This window comes from Microtus pennsylvanicus, chromosome 11 (genome assembly GCF_037038515.1).
Source record: "Microtus pennsylvanicus isolate mMicPen1 chromosome 11, mMicPen1.hap1, whole genome shotgun sequence".
Taxonomy (NCBI): domain Eukaryota; kingdom Metazoa; phylum Chordata; class Mammalia; order Rodentia; family Cricetidae; genus Microtus; species Microtus pennsylvanicus.
Genome location: NC_134589.1, coordinates 89,923,511 through 89,944,409, shown reverse-complemented (window position 1 = coordinate 89,944,409; position 20,899 = coordinate 89,923,511). Strand labels below are relative to the sequence as shown.

The window sequence follows — 20,899 nt, the reverse complement described above, 5'->3', positions numbered from 1 at the left end:
ACACTAGAGTCAGAGTACCATTGGCACTCTGACCTCAGGTTAAAGCTGGGTCTCAGGGCAGGCCTGTGCTCTATGCTCGGGACCCTTTCCCAAACCTGTCCCCAGGGCCTTGTCTCTCCAGAATGGGGACCTATTGTAGTGATATTTCATTTGTATTTTAATAAATAAAGCTTTCCTTGAGATCAGAGAATAAAACAGCTGCTCTGGTCAGCCTTACAGACCAGGCAGTGGTGACACACACCTTTAATCCCAGTAGCCACACTAGTTTGCCATAGAAACTGGACAGTAGTGGTGCATGCCTTTAATCCCAGCACTAGAGGGGAATATAAAAGGAGAGGAGACAGCTCTCAGTCTCATTCTAAGGATTCCTGGAAGCAGGATGACCATTTTGGTCTGAGGTAGGGGTAAGAGCCAGTGGCTGGTTATTTTGCTTTTCTGACCTTCAGGTTGAACCCCAATATCTGTCTCTGGGTTTTTATTAATCATGCTATAACCCCTGAACCTCAGTGCCCCCTCACTACCACCAAAGGTAGCTGCTGGAGACTGTTGTGTCTGCTTCACTGGTCCAGAAGGAAGCCCAGGAGCCCTGTGAGACCCATCCTGAACCAGCCATGCAACCTGAGCTCCAACCTATTGGAGGTCCCGCCTGGCAGGTCTTCTGGGACTCCTGAGGGGCCGTGGTCTGCTGTTACCACAGCTGCCAGCCCCACATGGGACGGCAAAGCCGGCCTGCTGGTCACCTGGTATTTTGAGTGCAGACAGTGATTGTGTAGTTCCAGAACCATACTTCAGGGCCTCAAGGCCCTGGAGTCTTCCTGCCCCCCATAACCTCTTCCAAAGTCAGAGCTTCAAGTTGACCCATGGTCAGTGCCAGGAGCCAGGGATCAGCCTGGGACAGTTAGGACCTAGACTTCAGCCCAGAGGCAGCTTTCCCAGCAAGTCAGCTGGGAAATCCTAGCAGACTGTCCTCATACCTGGCCACTTTCGAGACTTGCCTGGTGACGCTATCGTCTTGGCCCTGGTGCTGGTGATTGTGTCTCTGAGGTTTCGGCGCGTGTTTTCAAGCCCTGACTATATCCAGAGGCTGGACTAGGTGTCCAATATATGCCTCTCTGCACGGTCACTCTGCCCACAGCCCACATGTCTGCATGGCACTGTGCGTTAGGACCCATAGAATGGCCATCGCCCTGCCACCACACTTGTCTGTGTGTGCCTACGTCCTGTGTGGGGAGAGCTTGCACGTGGAAGCTCGGTGGATGCACAAAATATGCAAAATAAGATAACCTATGTGCACAGAGACACACATGACTTCAGGCTGCCCCCCTTCACACCCTGAGCAAGGCTGGGCCTCAAGGGGAGGGTGTATACTGGGTGCCTGCCAACCCTGAGCTCAGCCCAAGCTCAGCCTGAGTTTCTCCTGGGGCTGAAGAGCAGGTGCTTGCTATGCCTAAGGCCCGAGGGGTTGATACAAGCATCACCTGGCACAGTCTAGTCTCCTCCCCGTAGGCCTGCCTGGCAGGTATCACTGCCAGAGTGGATTGACTAGGCAGGGCAGTCCCGAGCTGTCTACTGGGCCAGGCTTGCAGATGAGCAGAAACCGTGGCAGCTCTACCCACATCAGCCCAGTGTCCAGGGACTCAGCTGCAAGGATTGACAGAACTTGAGCCTGGTTCGCTGGCATCTGGAACACTGATCTACCCTATCCTGTGGCCGCGTGGTCAGGAGCAGCCTCCTCCCTGGTCCCTGAACATCAGCTCCACTACCAGAGACCACATTCCTGCTCAGGTAAGACCTGTGAGGTCAGAAGACACCAGCTAGACCATAGTGTTCAGGCTGCTCGGCATCTGAGCCTGTTTTAGCCCCTACACAGGGCAGTAACCTTTCTGTGTGCCTCTTGGGCCACTTAGAGTCAGAAAGTCAGAGGGGCCCCAAAGTCATCATAGTGTACATGCAGGGTGGGGGGCAGTCAGTGGCTCAGAGCAGTCCAACAGCTCTGGCTGGGTCCCCTCTTCTAGAATGGAGATCTCAGAGACAGCTGAGGTCTGAGGTTTAGGCTACAAGGTGTGGGGGTACCTCTCCCCCACTGCCTGGGAGATTTGCTGTTTGTGAGATCTGCTAATTGGAGACAATGCGCCTGTGGGTTCCCCGGGGGCCTGCCTGTGATAAGAAAGGCCAGACTCAGTAGCTCCCCTCCCCTGCCACTCCCTGTCGTTGAGAGGCTTGTTTGTGGGGTAGTTTTCCTCCCCAGACAGAGTCAGGCACCCTCAAGATATTGATGCTGGCTTTCTCTTTCTCTTTCTCTCTCTCTTTCCATCTTCTGTGAAGCTAACCTGCGTCACTCCCTGCCTCATCTCCAGCTAGACCTGGACCTACAACCCACAGCCTTCGGGCTTCCCTGCCCTGAGACGCTCCAGCCAGGATGATCGGAAGCCTCCGGCAGTCAGCCTTGGGCTCCAGAGTGGGTGAGAAAACACTTCTACACTAAGGGGATGCCCTAGGCCCCTTGGGTGGCTCTGGATCACATTGCTGCAGAGGTAGGGATTCTTTGTGCTCTAGCCGCACCGTCTCCATGAGCTCAAACTTGGGGACCTGTTTCAAGGGGAGGAAGGGAGGAGAGTGAGGTCCCCTGTACACAGAGCCAGCTAGTGTGGAAACACGGTCCCACCAACATAGGCCTGAGGGTCCTAGTGGGGACAAGACAGGGCTGTGGCCAGAAGGAGCCTCCACTGGTATAGGCAGCAGGACATAGCCCAAGTCCCCTTTGGTAGTCCCAGAATAAACCAGGCCAGGACCCAAGGACGCAGGGAGGAGACTGGTCCACAAAGGACATCAGAGTATAGCCGTCTTCCATAGGCCCTGTTGCTACAGCAGAAGAGATTTTGCTACGTGTCTTCTCTGAGTATTGAGAGAACATCCCTGGCAACAAACCCCTCCTCCTGGGCTGGGAGACCCTTTTATGTCTCACTACAGAAACAAAGGGCTTGAAAGACTGTGGAACCAATCCCCTGTCTCTGAGTTTTGGGGTCTCGGTGCTCAGATTATGAGTACACAGAGTAACAACCAGGGAGACACTCACACACATGCCCATGCCAGAAAATGTATGTACACTTGTGGACACTGTGTGTGCCAGAAGACACAAACCACGGGCAGATCCAGACTGTCTACACAGAAACTGGTCTGGTTCTGCCTCCGTTTTGGGTGGGGGGCTGTGGTTGAGGAAGTCACAGGGAGCCCCTGCTCATGCTCTCACTACCACTCCGTTGCAGGTGCCCTGGCGAGTCCGGGTCTCGCCCTCCTCCTGTCCCTCACTGCCCACTGCTCTGGTCTGCAGACTAAGGGCTTCCCCAAGGGAGGGCTGAATACTAGTGAAGCCAACACATGGGTCAGGTGAGCAAAACCCAAGTCCAGCCAATTGTTTTCTGTGACAGAACATGGAGAGGACTGGTCCTGAGTCCTCTGTTGGTCCCAGGGGAGGGACCGTGTCCAGAGTCTGCACATAAGGCCCAGGCAGGGTACTGTTTGCCAGCTCTGACCTGGGCATTCAGTGCCAATTATATGCAGGCAAGTCTCTGGCCAGCCAGATGTGTGGGCATGCTCACAAGGAGCCTCAACCTTCAGAGACTTGCAACCTCAGCCAATATCCTGCCCCCCAGGCTTCCCCTTTGGAGCTCTAGGCCATCCCCCCTTACTGCTTGTGCCAGGCAGGGACTTCAAAGTCATTGCTATCCCCAAATCATTTTAGCTTCGTCATTTCCTTCTGTCCCAAGCTCTCAGGCCTGGGCTTGGATATTCCCATTTCTTGATCACCAATGATGATCGTCAATGGACCAGTCGGTTAATATAATGAATGAGTGGTCAAACACAGCCAGGATCCCAAGTGGATCTAATCAAGCCTGGGTTAGTATCAGAGATGTCCTCCCACCCAATAGGTGGATTTTGTGTCACACCCTGAGAAAGGTCCAGACGATGGCCTCACCCATGGCCATCCAGTATGTGACCCCATGTCCATCAGCAGCTATCAGGACTAGTCCAAGTCTGAGCCCCAGAAGGGATGGCAGGACCTAGGTTAAAGCCCCATCCAGCTGAGAGTCTGGTCCTAGCAAGGTCCTCTAGAATGGAAGGAAGGAGGGAAGGAGAAAGCAAGTAAGGAAGGAAGATAAGGAAGGAAGGGAGGGAGGGAGGGAAGGAAGGAAGGAAGGAAGGAAGGAAGGAAGGAAGGAAGGAAGGAAGGAAGGAAGGAGAACCTTACCTCACCTTACCTTGCCTGCCTCTTACTCCCTCACTCATGGAGACAACTGAGTGATCAAGTCCCCGTTGCAGTAGCCAAAGCCTTCCTTCCTGGATCTTCCCCCTTTGGACCCAGCATGTCCCTCCATCTACTATACAGGGATAACACCTCCCTCCTGCAGAACTTTTGGTGCTTGCCAGCCAGCGAGCTGCCCCGGGAAGAGCTCTCCACTCTAATAAGAAGCCTGGCTTCGCAGAGGGTCCCACTCAAAGCCTGGCAGGTAAGTGCTTCCAGGGCAGAGAGAGCACGGGTGCTGCAGGCTACCCAGGATGCTGGAGTGTATCCAGGTGGAGGGGCAGCTTTATGAGGACTTGGGGGTTGGCACACAGCCTCCCTGAATTAGAGGACTGTCTCCAAGTCATCCTGCCAACCTCAAAACCACCTAGAATATGACTTTTTGTTGCTGCTTTTTAATAATTTATTAAAATTTATTTTATGTGCATTGGTGTGAGGTTGTCAGATCCCCTGGAACTGGAGTTACAGACAGTTGTGAGCTGCCGTGTGGGTGCTGGAAATTGAACCCGGGTCCTCTGGAAGAGCAGCCGGTGCTCTTAACTGCTAGGCCATCTCTCCAGTCCCTAAAATGTGACTTTTTGGTGGCCACACTGTGACAAGAAGTCTGGCCCTTTTTGAGGCAACTCTTCCCTTATAGGGTGATCTACATGAGCACCCACGTCGGAAAGTTCTAGCGTGTTCCAGCAAATCTGTCTACAGGGTGCTTTTGCCTTGACTTGAAATGACCGCAAGCTTGTCCACTGCCTCGGGCCCTTCCCTAGGCTCATCCAGGACACAGGTGCCTCCTTAGGGTGGACCAGTCCACTGTGAGGGAGGATCTTGCAGTCCATTGGCCTCTCTCCTGCCTGACCAATGTCACCTGTCCGTGTTAACGGAAGGAAAGAGCTGGACACTATGGCACGGGCCTTTAACCTCAGCACTTGAGGACCTTTGGCAGGGCCACTAAGTTGGATTAGTCTGAACTGTGTAGAACACTCTTCTATTTTTTTTTAAATATAACCCTTAGCATGTGTGCACCTAACCCCAAAGTGTCCAGACGGACATGACACAGATGGTAGAATGGGCAGAGAAGCAGGTAAATCTGCTGTGACAGTCAGTGATGGCCACTGCCTGTCAGGATGGGACAGGTGAGGTAGCTCGTTCAGCATCTCAGTCAGTACGTGGAGACGGTATGTGTGGATGGCAACAGAAGACATGCATCTTACCAAGACCGACGCATCGCTGACTGAGATCCACCTTCCCCCACCTTACAATGAAGATAGCATCCAGTATCTGCCCTCAGCACAATAAACTTGAACAAGAAATCAGTGGCAGAAAGGTAGATGGAAAACTCAAATACTTGGAAACTGAACCACGCGCTCCTTTTAAAAAAAGATTTATGTGTATGGCTGTTTTGCTGCCATGTATGTATGTACACCACAGGCATGCCTGGTGCCTGAAGAGATCAGAAGAGTGTGTCAGATGCCCCAGAATTGGAGTTATGGATGGCTGTGAGCCATCGTGTGGGTGCTGGGAATTGAACCCAGGACCTCTGGAAGAGCAACCAGTGCTCATAAATGTGAAATCATTTCTTCAGTCCATGAACAACACACTTTTAAATAATACCTGATCCAAGAACTCTCAAGATTTTTTTTTCTGGTGGTGAGAGTCTCTTGCATGTATCCCAGCCTGGTTTTGAACTCACCGTGTAGCCAAGAATGACCCTAACTCTTTTTCTTTTAAAGTGAAGTATATTTGGCCACTTTGCCTGCACATATATCTCTCTGTACCGTGTGTGTGTGTGTGTGTGCAGTGCCCGAGGGGGCCAGAAGAGGATGTCGGGTCACCTGGAACTGGAGTGACAGATTGTTGTTAGCCATTCTGTGAGTGCTGGGAACCAAGCTCAGGCTCTCTGCAGGAGCAGCAAGTCCTCCTGACCACTTTCTGACCTTCCCGGCCCTCTCTTGATCTTTCTGCCTCCACCTTCCAAGTGCTTGGCTTACAGGAGTGCACTACCACGTCTGACATCAAGATGTTTTCAGCTAAATGGAAATACAGATAGAGCCTGCTGTGCTGGTAAATGCCATCACCCCAGCATTCTGGGAGCTAATGCACGAGGAGTGTGAATTTGAACCTGAGCTACAGAATGAGGCCCTGTCTAGAAAGAAGAAAATGTATCAGAACCTGTGGGGTACAGTGAGAACGGTGGCTGACTACAGCTTTGAATATGTGTGTCAGAAAGAGAAGGATGCGGGTCCCGCAAGATAGCTTAGGTGGTAAACGGATTTGCTGCTGATCCCGCATTTGATTCCAGGACCCAGAAGATGGAAAGAGAGAACTGTCTCCCATGAGTTGTTCTCTGCCTTCCCATGCACACCACAGCATGTGTGCAACCTCACCACCACAATCAATCAATAAATAATGTAAAAGTTAAAAGAAAATATCTGAACTCAATGGTGGAGTTTCCTATCGGGAAGCCAGGGGAGGAAGAGAAATAGAAATCTAAAAAAAGCCAGGCGGCAGTGGCGCGCACCTTTAATCCCAGCGCTCGGGAGACAGAAGCAGGCTATCTCTGTGATTCAAGGCCAGCCTGGTCTACAGAAAGAGTTCCCAGACTGGCTCCAAAGCTACACAGAGAAACCCTGTCTCGAAAAAGCAAAAACAATAAAGAAAGAAAAAAAGAGAAATCTAAAAGAAGAGATGGAAAGATGAAATCTGGAGCAAAAAAGGATTAAAGGAAGCCATCAATGCCACAAGCTGCCCTTGAGAAAATGTGAAGAGCCCCTAGCCTGGCTAACAGAGAGGAGACAGACACAAATTACTCATAGTGGAAACAAGCAAGGGCCGTTTGTTACACGCCCCTTGCAAATAGAGGGATTGTAAAGAAATGTCTGTCTGTGCACACAGGTGTGACAACCTAGATGAAATGAACCAAGTCCCTGAAAGGCGGAATCTGTCAACACCCACGTGGGGCCATGGAGACAGGTATTCAGAACAGGCATGATGTTGTATGCCTGTCGTCTCAGTATGCAAGAGAGTCTTGAGTTCACGATTAAACAGCCTTCACGGTGAAACCCCTATGAAGGAGAGAAGGATGGAAGGACAGAAGGAAAGAATCAGCACTCTCTAGGCAAAACTGACCTGCTTTAATATCTGTAGGGCCATCGTCTTAGATGAGCTTTGTAACCTGTACACAGTTGAGTGACTGCAGATCTAATTTGAACATTTCCAAATTTTCTTTTTTTTTTTTTTTGAGTCAGGGTCTCTACATAGTCCGGGTTGTCCTGGAACTCACTCTGTAGACTAGGCTGGCTTCCAGCTCACGGAGATCCACCTGCATCTCTGCATCAGAGCGCTGGGGTTAAAAGCATGTGCCACCACACCCAGCTCATCTCTGGCTTTTAACTGCGGTCTAGCCATTCGCCTCTCTCAGGATTGTCTCTCTCGGCCTTGTTTTTCCATCTGCCTTCTCATATCCGTGCTACTATGGGGTTTTTCCTCACATGAATCTCCAATTCCTTCTTAAAGTGTGCCTTCTGCTGAGGGGGATGGGTCTGAGCAGTATCCCACCAGGGCCGGTCCACACTGGACAGATGGTGACGGTGACCTGCTGTTGAACTTCTGCCCCTGCTCAGCTCAGCTGCTTGGCCAACCTCGCTGCCCGGCAAGGCCTCCAGGATGACTTTGTGTTCCACCCACCCAACCTCCTACTTTTCTACAAGTGAGTGACCCTGCTCTGACCTCCATATCGCTTAAGTGCCTGCTAGTTGTGGTGGGGCTACCTCCTCTGGTCTTGGGCTACCCTAGAGACACTGGGAAGGCTGGCGGGAGGCCCCATCCTGCCTCCCTGACATCCCTCCTCTTGTCCTCAGTCTGAGCCAGGTGAGGGAAGCCAACTGCCGGGCCTTCATTCACCATGCTGCCCAAGGGGACACAGAACTACTGGCCAACTTGCCCAACCAGAGAGTTGCCCTACAGCACACAGCCTTGGCCTGTCTGGTAGGTGCTTCAGGCGAGGACAGAATTGGGCAGTGAAGCCAGGTCATCTGTTTAACTCTGATCTACCGTCCCTGCAGGGGAGACCCCACCTGCAGCTCAGTGCCTCAGACCTGGGGCTTCTCGGAGTCCTGGTATGTGACATGGAGGCACCCCAAATCATGACTGCAGACCCCCGTGTGCTGAAGAACCTGCTTCGATGCCCGAGGCTAACCATCATGCAGACTGTAGCCCTCAACGCCCTGCTGGCCAGTGGGAAGACACAAATTGGGTGGGTGGTTCCAGGGATCAGGGTGAGTGGGGACCAGGGGAGCTGGATGGGTTCCTTCCTAGAGATGAGCGGGAGTTTGAGGTCTGAAGCCAGGATGGCAGTGATGACTTCCTACAGTCTTGTTACTTGAATTCTGACCCAAGGTCCTGCCCGACTCTGACATTTCAGGTTAAGGCATGGAGGGAAGCACAGGGTTAACGTGCATTCCATCATCTGGGGTTCACAGCAGTACCAATCCCCAAGACTGTAGGCACTGGCCAGGAATTAAGAGCCTACGAACACTCTTCCCGCCTGCTTATGGGATGGGGCGGCATGTTAGACTCCTACTCAGAACCCTTTCCCATGCACCAGGCCGCCTGAATCCTGGAACCTGGAGGGGCTGCAGGCGCTGGGACCTCTGGCCACCTACATCAGCCCCCAGTTGTGGGAGAAGGTGCAGGAGGTAGGAAGGCACCTGGAGTGGGACTGGCTGTGGACACCACCTGTCCATCCAGGACCATGAGCACCACACAGCCACCCTGAGCCTTGAGTGGTGGCCGTGGGTTTTCCCATCACAGCACATATGGCCCACGGGCAGAGGGAGGGACTAGGGCAGCCCTTCCTATGATTGGGAATGGACGTACTTGCCCCTGCCAGGCTGTAGGCTTGGACTTCTTCCGCAGTGTGGTGGCTGCTTACCGGGCAGGCCAGCTGAGCAGGCACGATGCCAGGCGCTTCGTTACCAACTTCCTGGAGTCCAAGGCCAACTCGGTATCCTCAAGGCTCAAGCGGCGCACAGGTTAGTGCGACCAGGTGTATTAGGGACACCATGCCTCCCTCAGTCTGGACTCCTCATTTTGGCCTAGTCTGGGTCAAGCTCTTGGCTGGAGACCAAGGATGAGGAGCAAGTCAAGGTCTGGTTACAATCAGAAGTAAAGGGGGTGGGCATGGTGGCACCTAAAGGGGCCGAGGCAGGAGGATCTTAAGTTTGAGGCCAACTCAAGATACATAGTAAGACTCTGCCCCTCAAAAGCAAACAAACAAGAAGAAAGTGAAGGCTAGGATCAAAGATGGGTCCCAAAGCCAGCAAGCTGTCAGCTCAGGCCTTCGCCTGCCTGCTTGCTCATCGGCACTCCATGCAGGGAGCTCCTGTGTCCGTGGCAACATCACGGCAGCCACCCTGCATGATGACCTCTTCCTGGTGCACTATGACTGCACCCAGCTGGAGTCCTGCCTGGGGACACGTGTGCTCAGGGCCAACCTGGACCCCTTACTGCAACACCCACTGCCCGCAGAGTGCCAGCGTGTTGTCAAAGCCAAGCTTGCTCAGGTGTGTGGATGGTTAATAATGGGGTGGAGGCTGGAGGGCTTGGCTGCATCTTAAACTGCCCGCCTGCTTCAGATCTACCCGCATGGCATCCCCGAGGACCAGCTGCACCTCATCGCCTCGCTGGTCTACCTCTACTCCCTCGCTGAGATAGGCCAGTGGAACATCACATCTGGAGACACGGTGATGGTCCTGCTGGCCTCAGACGCAGCTCTGGAGAACCAGACAGAGGTGAGGGTGGCGGAGGCTGGCAATGGGGCTGAAGCTGGCTGGTCTGGTTTGCCCAGACCCATTGACCTTGGACCTGCCTCTAGGCAGTTCTACAGAAGTTCTTGGACCACAATGGCAAGCTTACTGGCGCTCTTCTGGTGGCCATCGGGGGTTCCCGTCTCTGCTGGATGAGCCTCAAGCAAATCCAGATCATCCAGCCCTCAGAGTTCCGGTGAGCCTCCCTGTCAACCACCTTCACAGCATGAGGCATAGGGGAAACCGAGGCTGTGGAGGGGTGGTGAAACGGTTCAAGCCAGGCTATCAGAGGCACGCTGGACCACTATAAGATAATGTCACCAATGGCAAGAGGGACAGCTAGGAAGTGTGTGCAGTACAAGCGATCAGACCCAAATTCTAGTCTCCAGCACACAGAATAAAAAGCTGGAGCTGGCAGCCACACCTGGGATGTCAGCATGGAGAAACAGAGACAGCAGGATCCCTGGGGCTTGCTGGCCAGCAGGACTAGCTGACCAGTCTAGTGGAAATGATGAACCAAACCAATATCCCCAAAAATAATTGCTACTGAGAAAGATACCCGAAGTCAACCCCCGGCCTGCACACATGCACACATGTGTGCGAACACACACACATGAACATGCACAAGAGAGTTAACAAGATGGTTCAGAGGGTAAAGTGCTTGCCGCCAAGTCTCACCACCCGAGTTCGATCCCTGGTCCCACCGGGTGAAGGCAAGTATTGACATCTTCAAGCTGTCCTCAGACCTCCACACATACACCGTGGTGCTCACACACGTGTGCATGCACACATAAATAATACTGAAAAATGACAAAAAATATAAAATGAAGAAAAGGAAGTACCACAAACTGAGTGACTTAAAATGAGAAATATATTCTCTAGGCCAGAAGTACAAAGTCAGAATGTCTGCAGGGCCAGGCCCCTTGGAACCTCGCAGGGAAGGCCTTTCTTGCGCTTACCTGTATGCTGTATACAAAAGCCCTTGCTTGTCATAAGGACACGAAGAAGTTAGGCTCACCTAGCCCAGTGGAACTTCCATCTTCTACTCTGATTTCATCTGCCAAGAGTTTCTTGTTTCCAAATAAAGGCACTTTCTGAAGTACCAGATGGATTTAAATTTGGGGCTTTATACTCTCACCCAGTACAGGTGGCAAGAAGAAATTGTGTTTCAAGGGGTAGAGGCTCTCCTAGCGGTTCAGGGCAAGGACTTTGAGCCTACTCATCTGCCTCATCCTACCCCTAGGCTGGCTGGGGCTCCGGACATCTCTCCCTGCCCTCAGAGTCGGAAGGATGTGCTCTTCGCCAAGGCTCACGAGGTCTTTAGGAACGCCAGCACTGTGGGAGAATACTACTACTTAATACGCCCCTACCTCGGTGAGCCCTGAACCATGCCTCTTCTTCCCTAAGTCCTCTGCCTCTCCTTAATACGCCCCTATCTTTGCCCTGTGTGTTACCCCCCAACACAAGTCCTATGCCTCTCTGTCCCTCATCTCTGCTCTCTCAAGGTGGTGCCCCCTTGAAGGAACTTCAGTACCTGGCCCAGGCCAACATCTCCATGGACATTGATACATTCACCAACCTCAATCCCTTTATGTTGAAGGTGGGTCCAGGGGCTACCTCTCTTTTGTCTTATTGAGATGTGGTCTTACTTTGTATCCTAGGCTGGCCTGGCACTCGTAATTCTCCTGCCTCAGTGTCTTGAGTGCTGGGATAAACACCACAATGTCTGGCTCGAAGTCTGTCTCTGTAGTAGGCAGACAGGATGGGGTTGGTCAAGCTGGGAACCCCAGGTCTCAGACCCATATGTTCCAAAGCCTAAGGGATACAGATGTCATGTGACCTCTGTGCCTCACAGTCCTCCCGCTCAGTCCTGGGAGCCGCACTTCCCTTGCTGGGTCCTTGACTGGGAAAGGCAGCCCCATGGATCTGTACACCTCCCCCCAAGAACCCTGGCTTCGTTTGCAGAACCTGAGTGTGGACAATGTGAGAAACCTGCTGGGTCAGAATGTGGGGGACCTGCAGAAGGCCCGCAGCCATCCAAGCGTCATCCTGTGGATGCACAGCCAGAACATGTCAGACCTGTCTGAGATGGGCCTGGACACCAGCACCCTGGCCTACGGGATCAGCAGGCCCCCCACCAACACTGCCTACCCGCCATCCAACTTGATCCATACCTTGAATCGGCCAGGGAATGATGGTGTTGCCCCCACCTCAGGTATGGTCCACACCCCTGTTCCCATCCTTAGCAGAACCCTGGCTGTCCCTGCCTTTCCTTTGCCTCCTAGGGAGTCTGCCCATGTGTCACAGGTCATTGCCTGTTGAACCATCTATAGTGATACAATTGCTCCTCCCAAACCCATTCAACAAGAACCAAGCCCAGTGGCCCAGGGTTGTAATCCCAGCTACTCAGGAGGAGGAATACAAGACCTGCCTGAGCTGCAGAGAAAGTTTAAGATGAGCCTGGAAAACGTGTGTGTGTGTGTGTGTGTGTGTGTGTGCGCGCGTGCGTGTGCATGTGTATGTATATACACACACACACACACATACATGGGCGTGAGGAGAGCTGGGGATATAGCTCAGCAGAAAGAACTTGCCTAGCCAAGCGCAAGGACCTGAAGAGCAGCTGTGGATGGGGTCCCCACTAGCCCGCATAGCTATCACCACTACAAGGGGAAGGCCGACAGAAGGGACTCTGGGGTATCTTCTAATCAGGACTAATGAGTCCTTTTCCTGTTCCACCCGCAGGATGCCCTCTAGTTCACCTGGGGTACCTGTCACTCACTGTGGCTCTGCCTTCCAGCCTCTTGTGGCTGCTGCTGTGCCAGGCACCTTCGGGATCAATAGGCACTGCTCCCAGGACACTAGGACCCTGGACACTGCCACTGGTGCTGACCCCGAGTGGTCGGACCCCTGAACATCAGATACAGAAGCAGCAGAGCTGCCAGATGGAACAAGACACCCACCTAGGCTGAAGTCTATGTCCCAGGTCTCAGGGGACCTGCTCTGTTCCCCATCCTAGGAGACCGGCTCTGACACACACCTCAGCTCCCAGGACCTGGGTTCAGAAGGAGCTAGAACCTGCCCACCCACAAGAACAAGCTGATAGGAGGAGATGAGGGTCCAGATCTTCTGGCCTATTCCAAGAGAAGTGGAACTTGGTGCCACCTCAATGTCACTGCCCTCACTGGGGATCTGAATAAAGCACACGGCTATCGTACAGCCCAAGTCTCTGCTAGGACCTTGTTGAGGGCAGAATCCTCTTGGCAGGGCCCAAACTGTGGTGGCCTCCCACACCCTCAGCTGGGGTCTCGGGGGTTCCACTACCTTGGAGATGGTTCCCACCAGGAAGGCCTTGAATAGCTATCTCCTGCCTGGAGGGGGGGCGGAGCCCATTTTTCATCCTTCTGGGTTTTTTTCCTTTTTTTACATTTTTTAAATATTTATTTTTATGTGCATTGGTGTTTTATCTGCATGGGTGTCTGTGTGAGGGCATCAGATTCCTAGAACTGGAGTTACAGACAGTTGTGAGCTGCCATGTGGGTGCTGAGAATTGGGTCCTCTGGAAGAGCAGCCAGTGCTCTTAACCGCTAGGCCACCCAGCCCCCTTCTCCTTTCTAAGAGACTGGGAGGGACAAACACAGAGAACTGTGTTTGTGTGATTCTGTGATCACAAGGAACTTCAGGGTCATTCTCTGGACTGGTCCTAGGAACACCACAGAGCATCTCAAGGGGGTGAATGCCACTGTTTATTGAGTTCAAGGGTCCTCAAATTTTGGCAGTAACCCTGGGGTCCTGCTCCTGGTCAAGATGGGACTCCACAGTAGGGTTGGGGCCAGGAACCTTGGGGGTGATAGTCTCAGCTCAGTATTAAAGCTGGGAGCAGAGCTGGGGTCCATGCAAACACAAGTCCTGCTCCGAGGAGTGGGGCTCCGCTGGAGAAGGCCTCTGCAAAAAGAGAGGCCACTCAGACTCCTGACTCCACCCCCCAGCTCTGCCCCTGGGCAGCCCAGCTCACCTTGGAGTTTGAGGTCCAGGACCAGGTAGCCATTGGGGATGCCAGCCTGAAGTCCCAAACCCAGTCTGTCCAGGTCTTCCTGCTGCTGCCGGGAGAGCCAGTCCCGGACAGGGCTTTTATCTTGCTCTGTCTTCAGGCCCTCAATGTGTGGCCCTAGAAGTTTCTGTACCTCATCCACAGTCAGCCCCTGTCAGAGTATGACGTGGCCATCAGGGTCTCTTAGGTCCCCAGAAGGTTGGAGGGTCAACTGTGAGAAAACTGCAGCCCATAACACTTATATACAAGGGGCCCCTTGTGAGGCCACACCTCTTCCAGCTGAGCCTGTTCAAACTCCTCCCTCATAAGGACCAATTCCTTCTCATGAAGTCCTGTTTCTCGTCTCTCCTATACTCCTGCTTTAACACTGGGCCCTCATGAGGCTCTTCCCAACAAAGGACCACCACCCACCCACCCACCCACAAGCTCTTCTCAAGAGACCTGGCTACTTTCTGTAGTGCCTCTCTTGAGCCCCTCCCTCATGAGTTCCCCTCTCCGCTTACCACCAGGGCATCCACCTGCAGCGTCTTGAAGGTGGCTAAGTCCATGCTCACGTTCTGCTGGCTGAGGGTCCTCAGGTCCTCCACAGAGGCCCCACCTGCAGGTATCAGGGCCCCAGTTTGAAAACTCGCAGTAGAGCTGGAGGGTGGTGGTGCACACTTTTAGATCCAGCACTCAGGAGGCAGAGGCAGGTGGATCTCAGTGAGTTCAAGGCCAGCCTGGTCTACAAAGTGAGTTCCAGGACAGTCAGGATTGTTACACAGAAAAATCCTGTCTCAAAGAAACAAAAACAGCCGGGAGGTGGTGGTACACCTTTAATCCCAGCACTTGGGAGGCAGAGGCAGACAGATCTCTGAGTTAGAGGTCAGCCTGATCTACAAGAGCTAGTTCCAGGACAGCTAGGACTGTAACACAGAGAAACCCTGTCTCAAAAAAAAGAAAAGAAAAGAAAAGAAAAGAAAAAGAAAAAGAAAAAAAGAAAAAGAAAAGAAGGAAGAAAGAAGAAAACTCACAGCTTCAGCACAATACAGTCCCACCCTTGACTAAACCATACTCCCCATACTCCGCTTCTATGATTGTCTTCTGATGCCCAAGCCCTTCTATGCTCAACAACCATCTGTCTGGACCACTGGGGTTAGAATGGATGGGAGAGCCAAAGTCATCAGTGTCAGATCCCTCATGTACCTAGGAAGCCCTGGGTGGGGCAGGGAGAGGGTAGGACTTGGCATATCACTGTGGGGTCTGCAGGTCCTGTCGTACCCACCCACGTGTGCCTTGACTCACCCAGGAATGTTCTGATCTTCTCAAAGTATTCCTGCCCGCTCACATTCTGGAAGGCCAAGGAGGCCTTTTCATAGAGGATACTCAGATGCCTCTGGCTGCACTTGTCCAGACTTCGGGGCTCAACCATCCTGGGGAACATTGTGGAACATGGCAGTGATTAGGAGGCTCAGGTATCCATTGCCCTACAGAACACACTGGAACTCACCACATAACACTGGAGGGTACAGAGTGCAGATCCTGGGGGTGGAAGTCACATAAGTAGGCTAAAGGGATGCCATTCAGGACCATTACTATGTCCTCATCTAGTCTGCCTCCTCCCCGAAGATAGCAGGCAACCAGGGCGATCACCTGTGGGAAGAAGTCACTGAGACTCCTTGGGGCAGGGAAAGATGCGTCCCCTTGTCCAACTACATGTCTTCTGGGGTACCTGATCATCCATCTTTTGTCCTTTGGTGACCTTGAGCAGCGTTTTCACTGTCTCTGATGAGGTCACATTCCACTGGCGGATGTCCTCGGGGCTGATGTACCGGAAGAAGTGACCCAGCTGCTGGATCAGGGACTCAGGATAGCCTTGTGGATAGGTCTATGGAAACAGGATCATGAGGGCCAGAACAACTCCCGGGGCCCTTGGGAAAGCAGTCCTGGGCACAGCAGACAGGAAGAAGCCCGTTAGGAGTTACCTTGTCCAGTTTGTGCTTGAAGATGTTGAGCTGCTCGTAGGTGAAGGGAATCTCATTCACAAGGTCCATCTGGGTGGCCAGCATGGTGCCATCAACACAGGCCTCTAGCTCCCAATCCTGGTAGAAGATGAGGTTTTCATCCACTTCCTGGGGCTCCCGCCCCGGAGGGCAGGCTTTCTCTGGAGGGGCGGGCAAGAGTCAGAGGCTGCATGCTCCTCTCAACTCTCCCTCCTCCCACACCTACCATGACACATTGGCCTCAGTTTACCCACTGACAAAATGGTGCAACTCTATTCACCCTGGGAAGCTGTGACTGACCAAGCTGAGGAGCCTGGAAGGGTCACTGGCAGGAGCAAATGAAACACTACAACTCTAGACTCCTCATCCCTAGTGTCGTATCTCAGGCTGCTGCCCAACAGACATGGCTCTGGACTCACTTTCTGTGTCCCGCCTGAACCTTGGGAGCGTGGCAGTCAGCTTAGACTCCAGGCAGGAGGGGTCCTGGGAGATGTGTTGCAGCCATTCAGCTACAACGTCCTGAAAATGAAACACAGTAGGTTGAACAGAAAAGCCCAGCAGCTTCTATGACAGCTCAGGGAGCAGGACCTTACCTTAGGGATCCTACGGGTGATGGACTCATCCAACACTGTCAGCAGGCCCTGCAGAGCTTCCAGAGTGGAGACTGACCACCTCGATGGGGGGCTGTCCAGAAACAGAGGCCCAGATCAGAGACCCAGAATGTGGCCCCAGACAGAGATCAGGAGACAAAAACTGGACCAGACAATGCCTCTGCTGAGAGATTATGGAGTGCAGCCTCCTAGGGAACGAGACCTGACAGGATACAGCAGGGGTCACGCGGCCCTAGGCAACCCATTCTGGCTATGGATATCCTTACACATATCTGCCCATATGCTAAGCCATTCCCACTCACCCATACGGGGGTCTTCCACTCCTCAGAGCCTCCTTGACTGCCTCTTCCTGGCCCACGTTCAGGGGTCCTCGGCAGCCTGCCAGCAAGGGGAGAAGGACTTCCGAAGAATTGACCACAAATTTCGCAGGCAGGTCACAGACCAGGCCTCCGAGAGCCTGCGCGTCTGCCTCGCTCACTTGAAAGCTATACATGCCCTGCACACACAGCGGCTTCAGTACCTTAGGGGGACCACCGAGCCCACTCCGTGTTTTGTCTCTACCTCCAGTAGATGGTACCATTCCATACCCGGCATTTCAGAGCTGCGGGCAGCAGCCTCTGGCGCTCCAGAGATCTCTGTGGAAGCATATCTACATTGGCTTTAGCGATGAGGGAGAAGAAGTGGGCACAGGCCTGTTGCTCTGGAAACATGGCTGGACTGTGGAGAGGGAGTATGCGAATTACTGTCTCAAAAAAACAAAAAAAAAAGAAAGAAAGAAAGAAGAAAACTCACAGCTTCAGCACAATACAGTCCCACCCTTGGCTAAACCATACTCAGTTTCTATGATTGTCTTCTGATGCCCAGATGCATGCACGCGCACACACACATCCACAAACACACACACACGTAGGCACGCACACACTTCATTGCCTGCCTCCCTGGCAAAGCCACCCAATCACTGCACAGGGCAAGGCGGGGGCTGAGGGGGTGGAAGATGAGACCAAGTCCCCAGTTTGAGACCTACTTGAGGAAGAGCAGCAGATCCAGCGGGAGGGCATCCAGTTCCTCATTGGTGAGGCGCTTAGGAAGGCGACGTGCCAGACAGCGCAGCTGCCGGGAGACCAGGGCATACCGCTCAGAATGTTCTGGGCCACAGCCCTCAAGGATGGCCTGGGGCACCCCAGTTCTATCCCATACTATGGGCCACATGCTGTACCCTGACCCTGTTCACGCAGCCTGTGGCATGAACACCCCACTGCGTCGAGAGTCAGGGACAGGCTTGCCTGTCTGGAATCCATGGTCAGGCTGTCCTCCCTCTCCCCCGCCTGAGACCTGACACCATTGGCCATGTTTGAGGACAGAACTTTGAAAGAGGAGGCAAGGCCTCCAGGAGAGGGACAGCAAGGTCATCTCAGACTTGAGAAAGGGTAGCAGGCCCATGCAGGGTTGGGGGGAGGCCTTCAGACACCCAGAGAGCTGAACCTAGTGGTCAACTTAGGCGGCAAGAAGAGCCCTGAGGGAAGCCACCAGCCAGGATGAGATCCTGGGTGGGGATGAAAGGGAGCAGCGGTGCCAGAGAAACTAACCACCAACTCTCCAGCCAGTGTCTGGTCTCCCGCACCTCACCACCTCACCCGAGGACCCTAGGGGGGACTGACCTGATTCACTCGCAATGTGACATTCTTCTTCCTCACAGCCATAGCCAGTCCCTGGGCATGCTCCATGCTCAGACCAGATACTTCATGACATGTGAGGCCAAGAAAGACGCCTGCGGGAAGACTGGGGACAGGGCCGGTAGTCTGCACCCGACACTGTCCCTCTCGAAGTGCTTCCCTGCCCGGAGACCCCTCCCTTCAGGACCCTGGGGTTCTCATGGCCTTCTCTGGGACTAGTAACAGCCTGGAGGGCACAGTGCTTATGCCCTGGAGCATAGTTCCTCCCCCAGCCCTGAGCCAGCCAGGTGGGGATGGAGGTGGGTAGAGACACAGAGGACATTAAAGGATGAACATTTGGGCTCCTGGCATGTGCTTATTCAGTCAACAAGGTCTCCCGAGGCCCCCAAAAGCAGCTGAACCCACCTGGCAAAGTCAGGGGTGCCAGTCAGTTTAGCACAGTGGAATGCAGCCTCCTAGAAGACAGGGCCTGGCTGACATTTCCCCAAGCACATAGGTGCTTCCTTGCCTCTCGGTGTGGTCTCAACTCTTTCAAGGTCCAGGTACTGCCTGAGTCTGGCTACCTCTGGGGCCTGTGACTTAACTCCCAAGGGCTTGACTGCTTCCCAACTCCGCTCCTTTTGGGGCCCAGCTGCAGCCAAGATGCTGCTGCTCTCTGGGTCAACAATGATCAACGGCTGTCTTTGAATGCTCAGAGATGAATGTATCCATGTGTGAAGAAAACAACGTCCACAGCCCCAAGACTAGATAATCCCCCTGTGCCCTCCAGAGGACCTCACCTGGCCCGTCTTTGTAGTCTGGACCTGCAAAAGTGGCATCCACCCTGTGGGCAGAAGGCGCAAGGCTAGAGGAAGGGCAGGGCAAAACAGGGCCATTCCCTGGTCCCAGCCCTCTGTATACCCCAGTGGGTGTAAAAAGAGAGAGTTAAGGCCCCTGTACCCTATTATGTCATATTCCTGCACTCCCCAGGCCCAGGGGTCTTCCCTGCCAGGAGTGTGACACCACCTTCCAGGCCTTTCATTGATCTCAGTCCCTAACCCTCCTGGAACTCAGGCCACCAGCAATGACCCAAAGAGAAAGCACAGGGAAAGTAAAGCCTCTCCCAACGTCCCTACCCATGAAGGCCTGGGCTCCCTTACCTCTCTCTCTGGTGAGCAGCCCACCCCGTACTCACCAAGACTAAGGAGAAGTAGTAGAAGGCTTCCACAGCAGATGGGGCTCCCACAGGACCCCAGCAGGGGTCGAGCTCTTGGCAACATCATGGTCTGTAGACAACAAGAGTTTTGAGGTTCCCAACTGTGCCAGCCTTCACCCCACACCACAGTTTGGGAACAATGAGAAGCCTTTGGGCCTGGGAAAGCACCTGTCCAACCTCTGTGGGCACCTGCAGTAGTGTCTCCCAGGCAGACTCTCCACACTGACCGCTTGCCAGCCCCGCCCCTAGGAAAATCAGCCCTCCTACAGGGAGGGTCCTAGGTCTGAGTCAGCCAGGCACCCCGGCTATGAGGCCCAGTGGACAGCTGAGCCCACCCTCGGTCCCTACAGAGCAGGGAAGAGCTGTAGGGAGAGAATCAGGAGGCAGGGGTGTCTCCTGCGCAGGTTGTTACTGGTACCCCCATTTGTACTGGGAGACTGAGTGGCTCAGGCTGGGGCTTATGTTGAGCCACCCTTTTCCGTGGGGTGTGAGGCTGAAGGAATCTGTGCTCTGCACAAATGCAGGGCCCCATCAGGTAGACAGTGCTGTGTGGGAAGGCAACGTCTCTTCCGTGTCAGTCCTGTGGAGTCTCGTGGCTTCTCTGAACACTTTTCAAGCTGATATGGTTAGGGCAGCAGGTGGATAAGTGGGCACCGGATGCAAGTGTCTCCTCTGGGGTGGGGTTCAGGGGCCCTGTGGACAGGGAGGGTGGGAGCTGTTCCTTGGAGAAGTGTCTTCCTGGATGTGTGTGCGGTTGTATTCTAGCTGAATTTGCCTTATGCTCCCATGTTTAAGCTGCTTGGCCAGCCCAGGGTAGGGAATGTCTAGGGAGCCCCAGCTCTACAGGTCAAGAGGCCCCATAGCTGAGACGTCTCAGAGCAGGTAGAACAGGCTGTGGTCCAGAAGATGATATGTAGCTTGGGTGAGTCCTGACAAGAAACAAGTCTCAGTGTCTCCCCTCAACCCAGGAGACTATGCACCTTACAGCCTAGCCCTATGTGAGTCAGGACCTGCCTGCCTGTCATCCCGAGAAGGGGCTCCTTAAGAGTCTAGCCTCTGCAGGCAGCTGTGGGCCCTGGAATCCGCATCTCTCACACCCACACCCTAAGAAGGGCAGATGGGGGCCATTGTCCTACAGTCACAAAAGATCCAAGTTTCTGCATAGGTGGTGCCCATTCAGCCGGGCCAAAGACACATTTCACTGTGACACAATAAAACCCCTAATAGTTTCATCGGCATTGTGTTATGGAGTCCAGGGATGGGGAACACAGGAGAGTCGTTGAGAT

General features: G+C 53.6%; 2 protein-coding genes across 2 annotated transcripts; one reads left to right on the top strand and one right to left on the bottom strand.

The window, feature by feature from the left end:
- Window positions 1–2,419: 2,419 nt before the first annotated feature.
- Window positions 2,420–13,237, top strand: LOC142859510 (mesothelin-like protein). The gene is made up of 15 exons (XM_075989678.1): window positions 2,420–2,462; window positions 3,267–3,387; window positions 4,388–4,508; window positions 7,918–8,003; window positions 8,155–8,281; window positions 8,359–8,549; window positions 8,901–8,991; window positions 9,186–9,327; window positions 9,671–9,858; window positions 9,931–10,086; window positions 10,170–10,297; window positions 11,345–11,475; window positions 11,607–11,701; window positions 12,067–12,316; window positions 12,847–13,237. The coding sequence occupies exons 1-15, from the start codon at window positions 2,420–2,422 to the stop codon at window positions 13,071–13,073; spliced, it is 2,097 nt and encodes a 698-aa protein (XP_075845793.1). The 3' UTR covers window positions 13,074–13,237.
- A 597-nt stretch (window positions 13,238–13,834) lies between these two features.
- Window positions 13,835–19,838, bottom strand: Msln (mesothelin). The gene is made up of 17 exons (XM_075989677.1): window positions 19,782–19,838; window positions 19,593–19,683; window positions 19,198–19,241; window positions 18,824–18,873; window positions 18,404–18,524; window positions 17,770–17,855; window positions 17,333–17,462; window positions 17,048–17,241; window positions 16,728–16,818; window positions 16,554–16,653; window positions 16,117–16,295; window positions 15,864–16,019; window positions 15,642–15,784; window positions 15,437–15,564; window positions 14,656–14,750; window positions 14,117–14,303; window positions 13,835–14,046 (listed from the first exon to the last, which is right to left on the bottom strand). The coding sequence occupies exons 2-17, from the start codon at window positions 19,678–19,680 to the stop codon at window positions 13,958–13,960; spliced, it is 1,881 nt and encodes a 626-aa protein (XP_075845792.1). The 5' UTR covers window positions 19,681–19,683; window positions 19,782–19,838; the 3' UTR covers window positions 13,835–13,957.
- Between the last annotated feature and the right edge of the window lie 1,061 nt (window positions 19,839–20,899).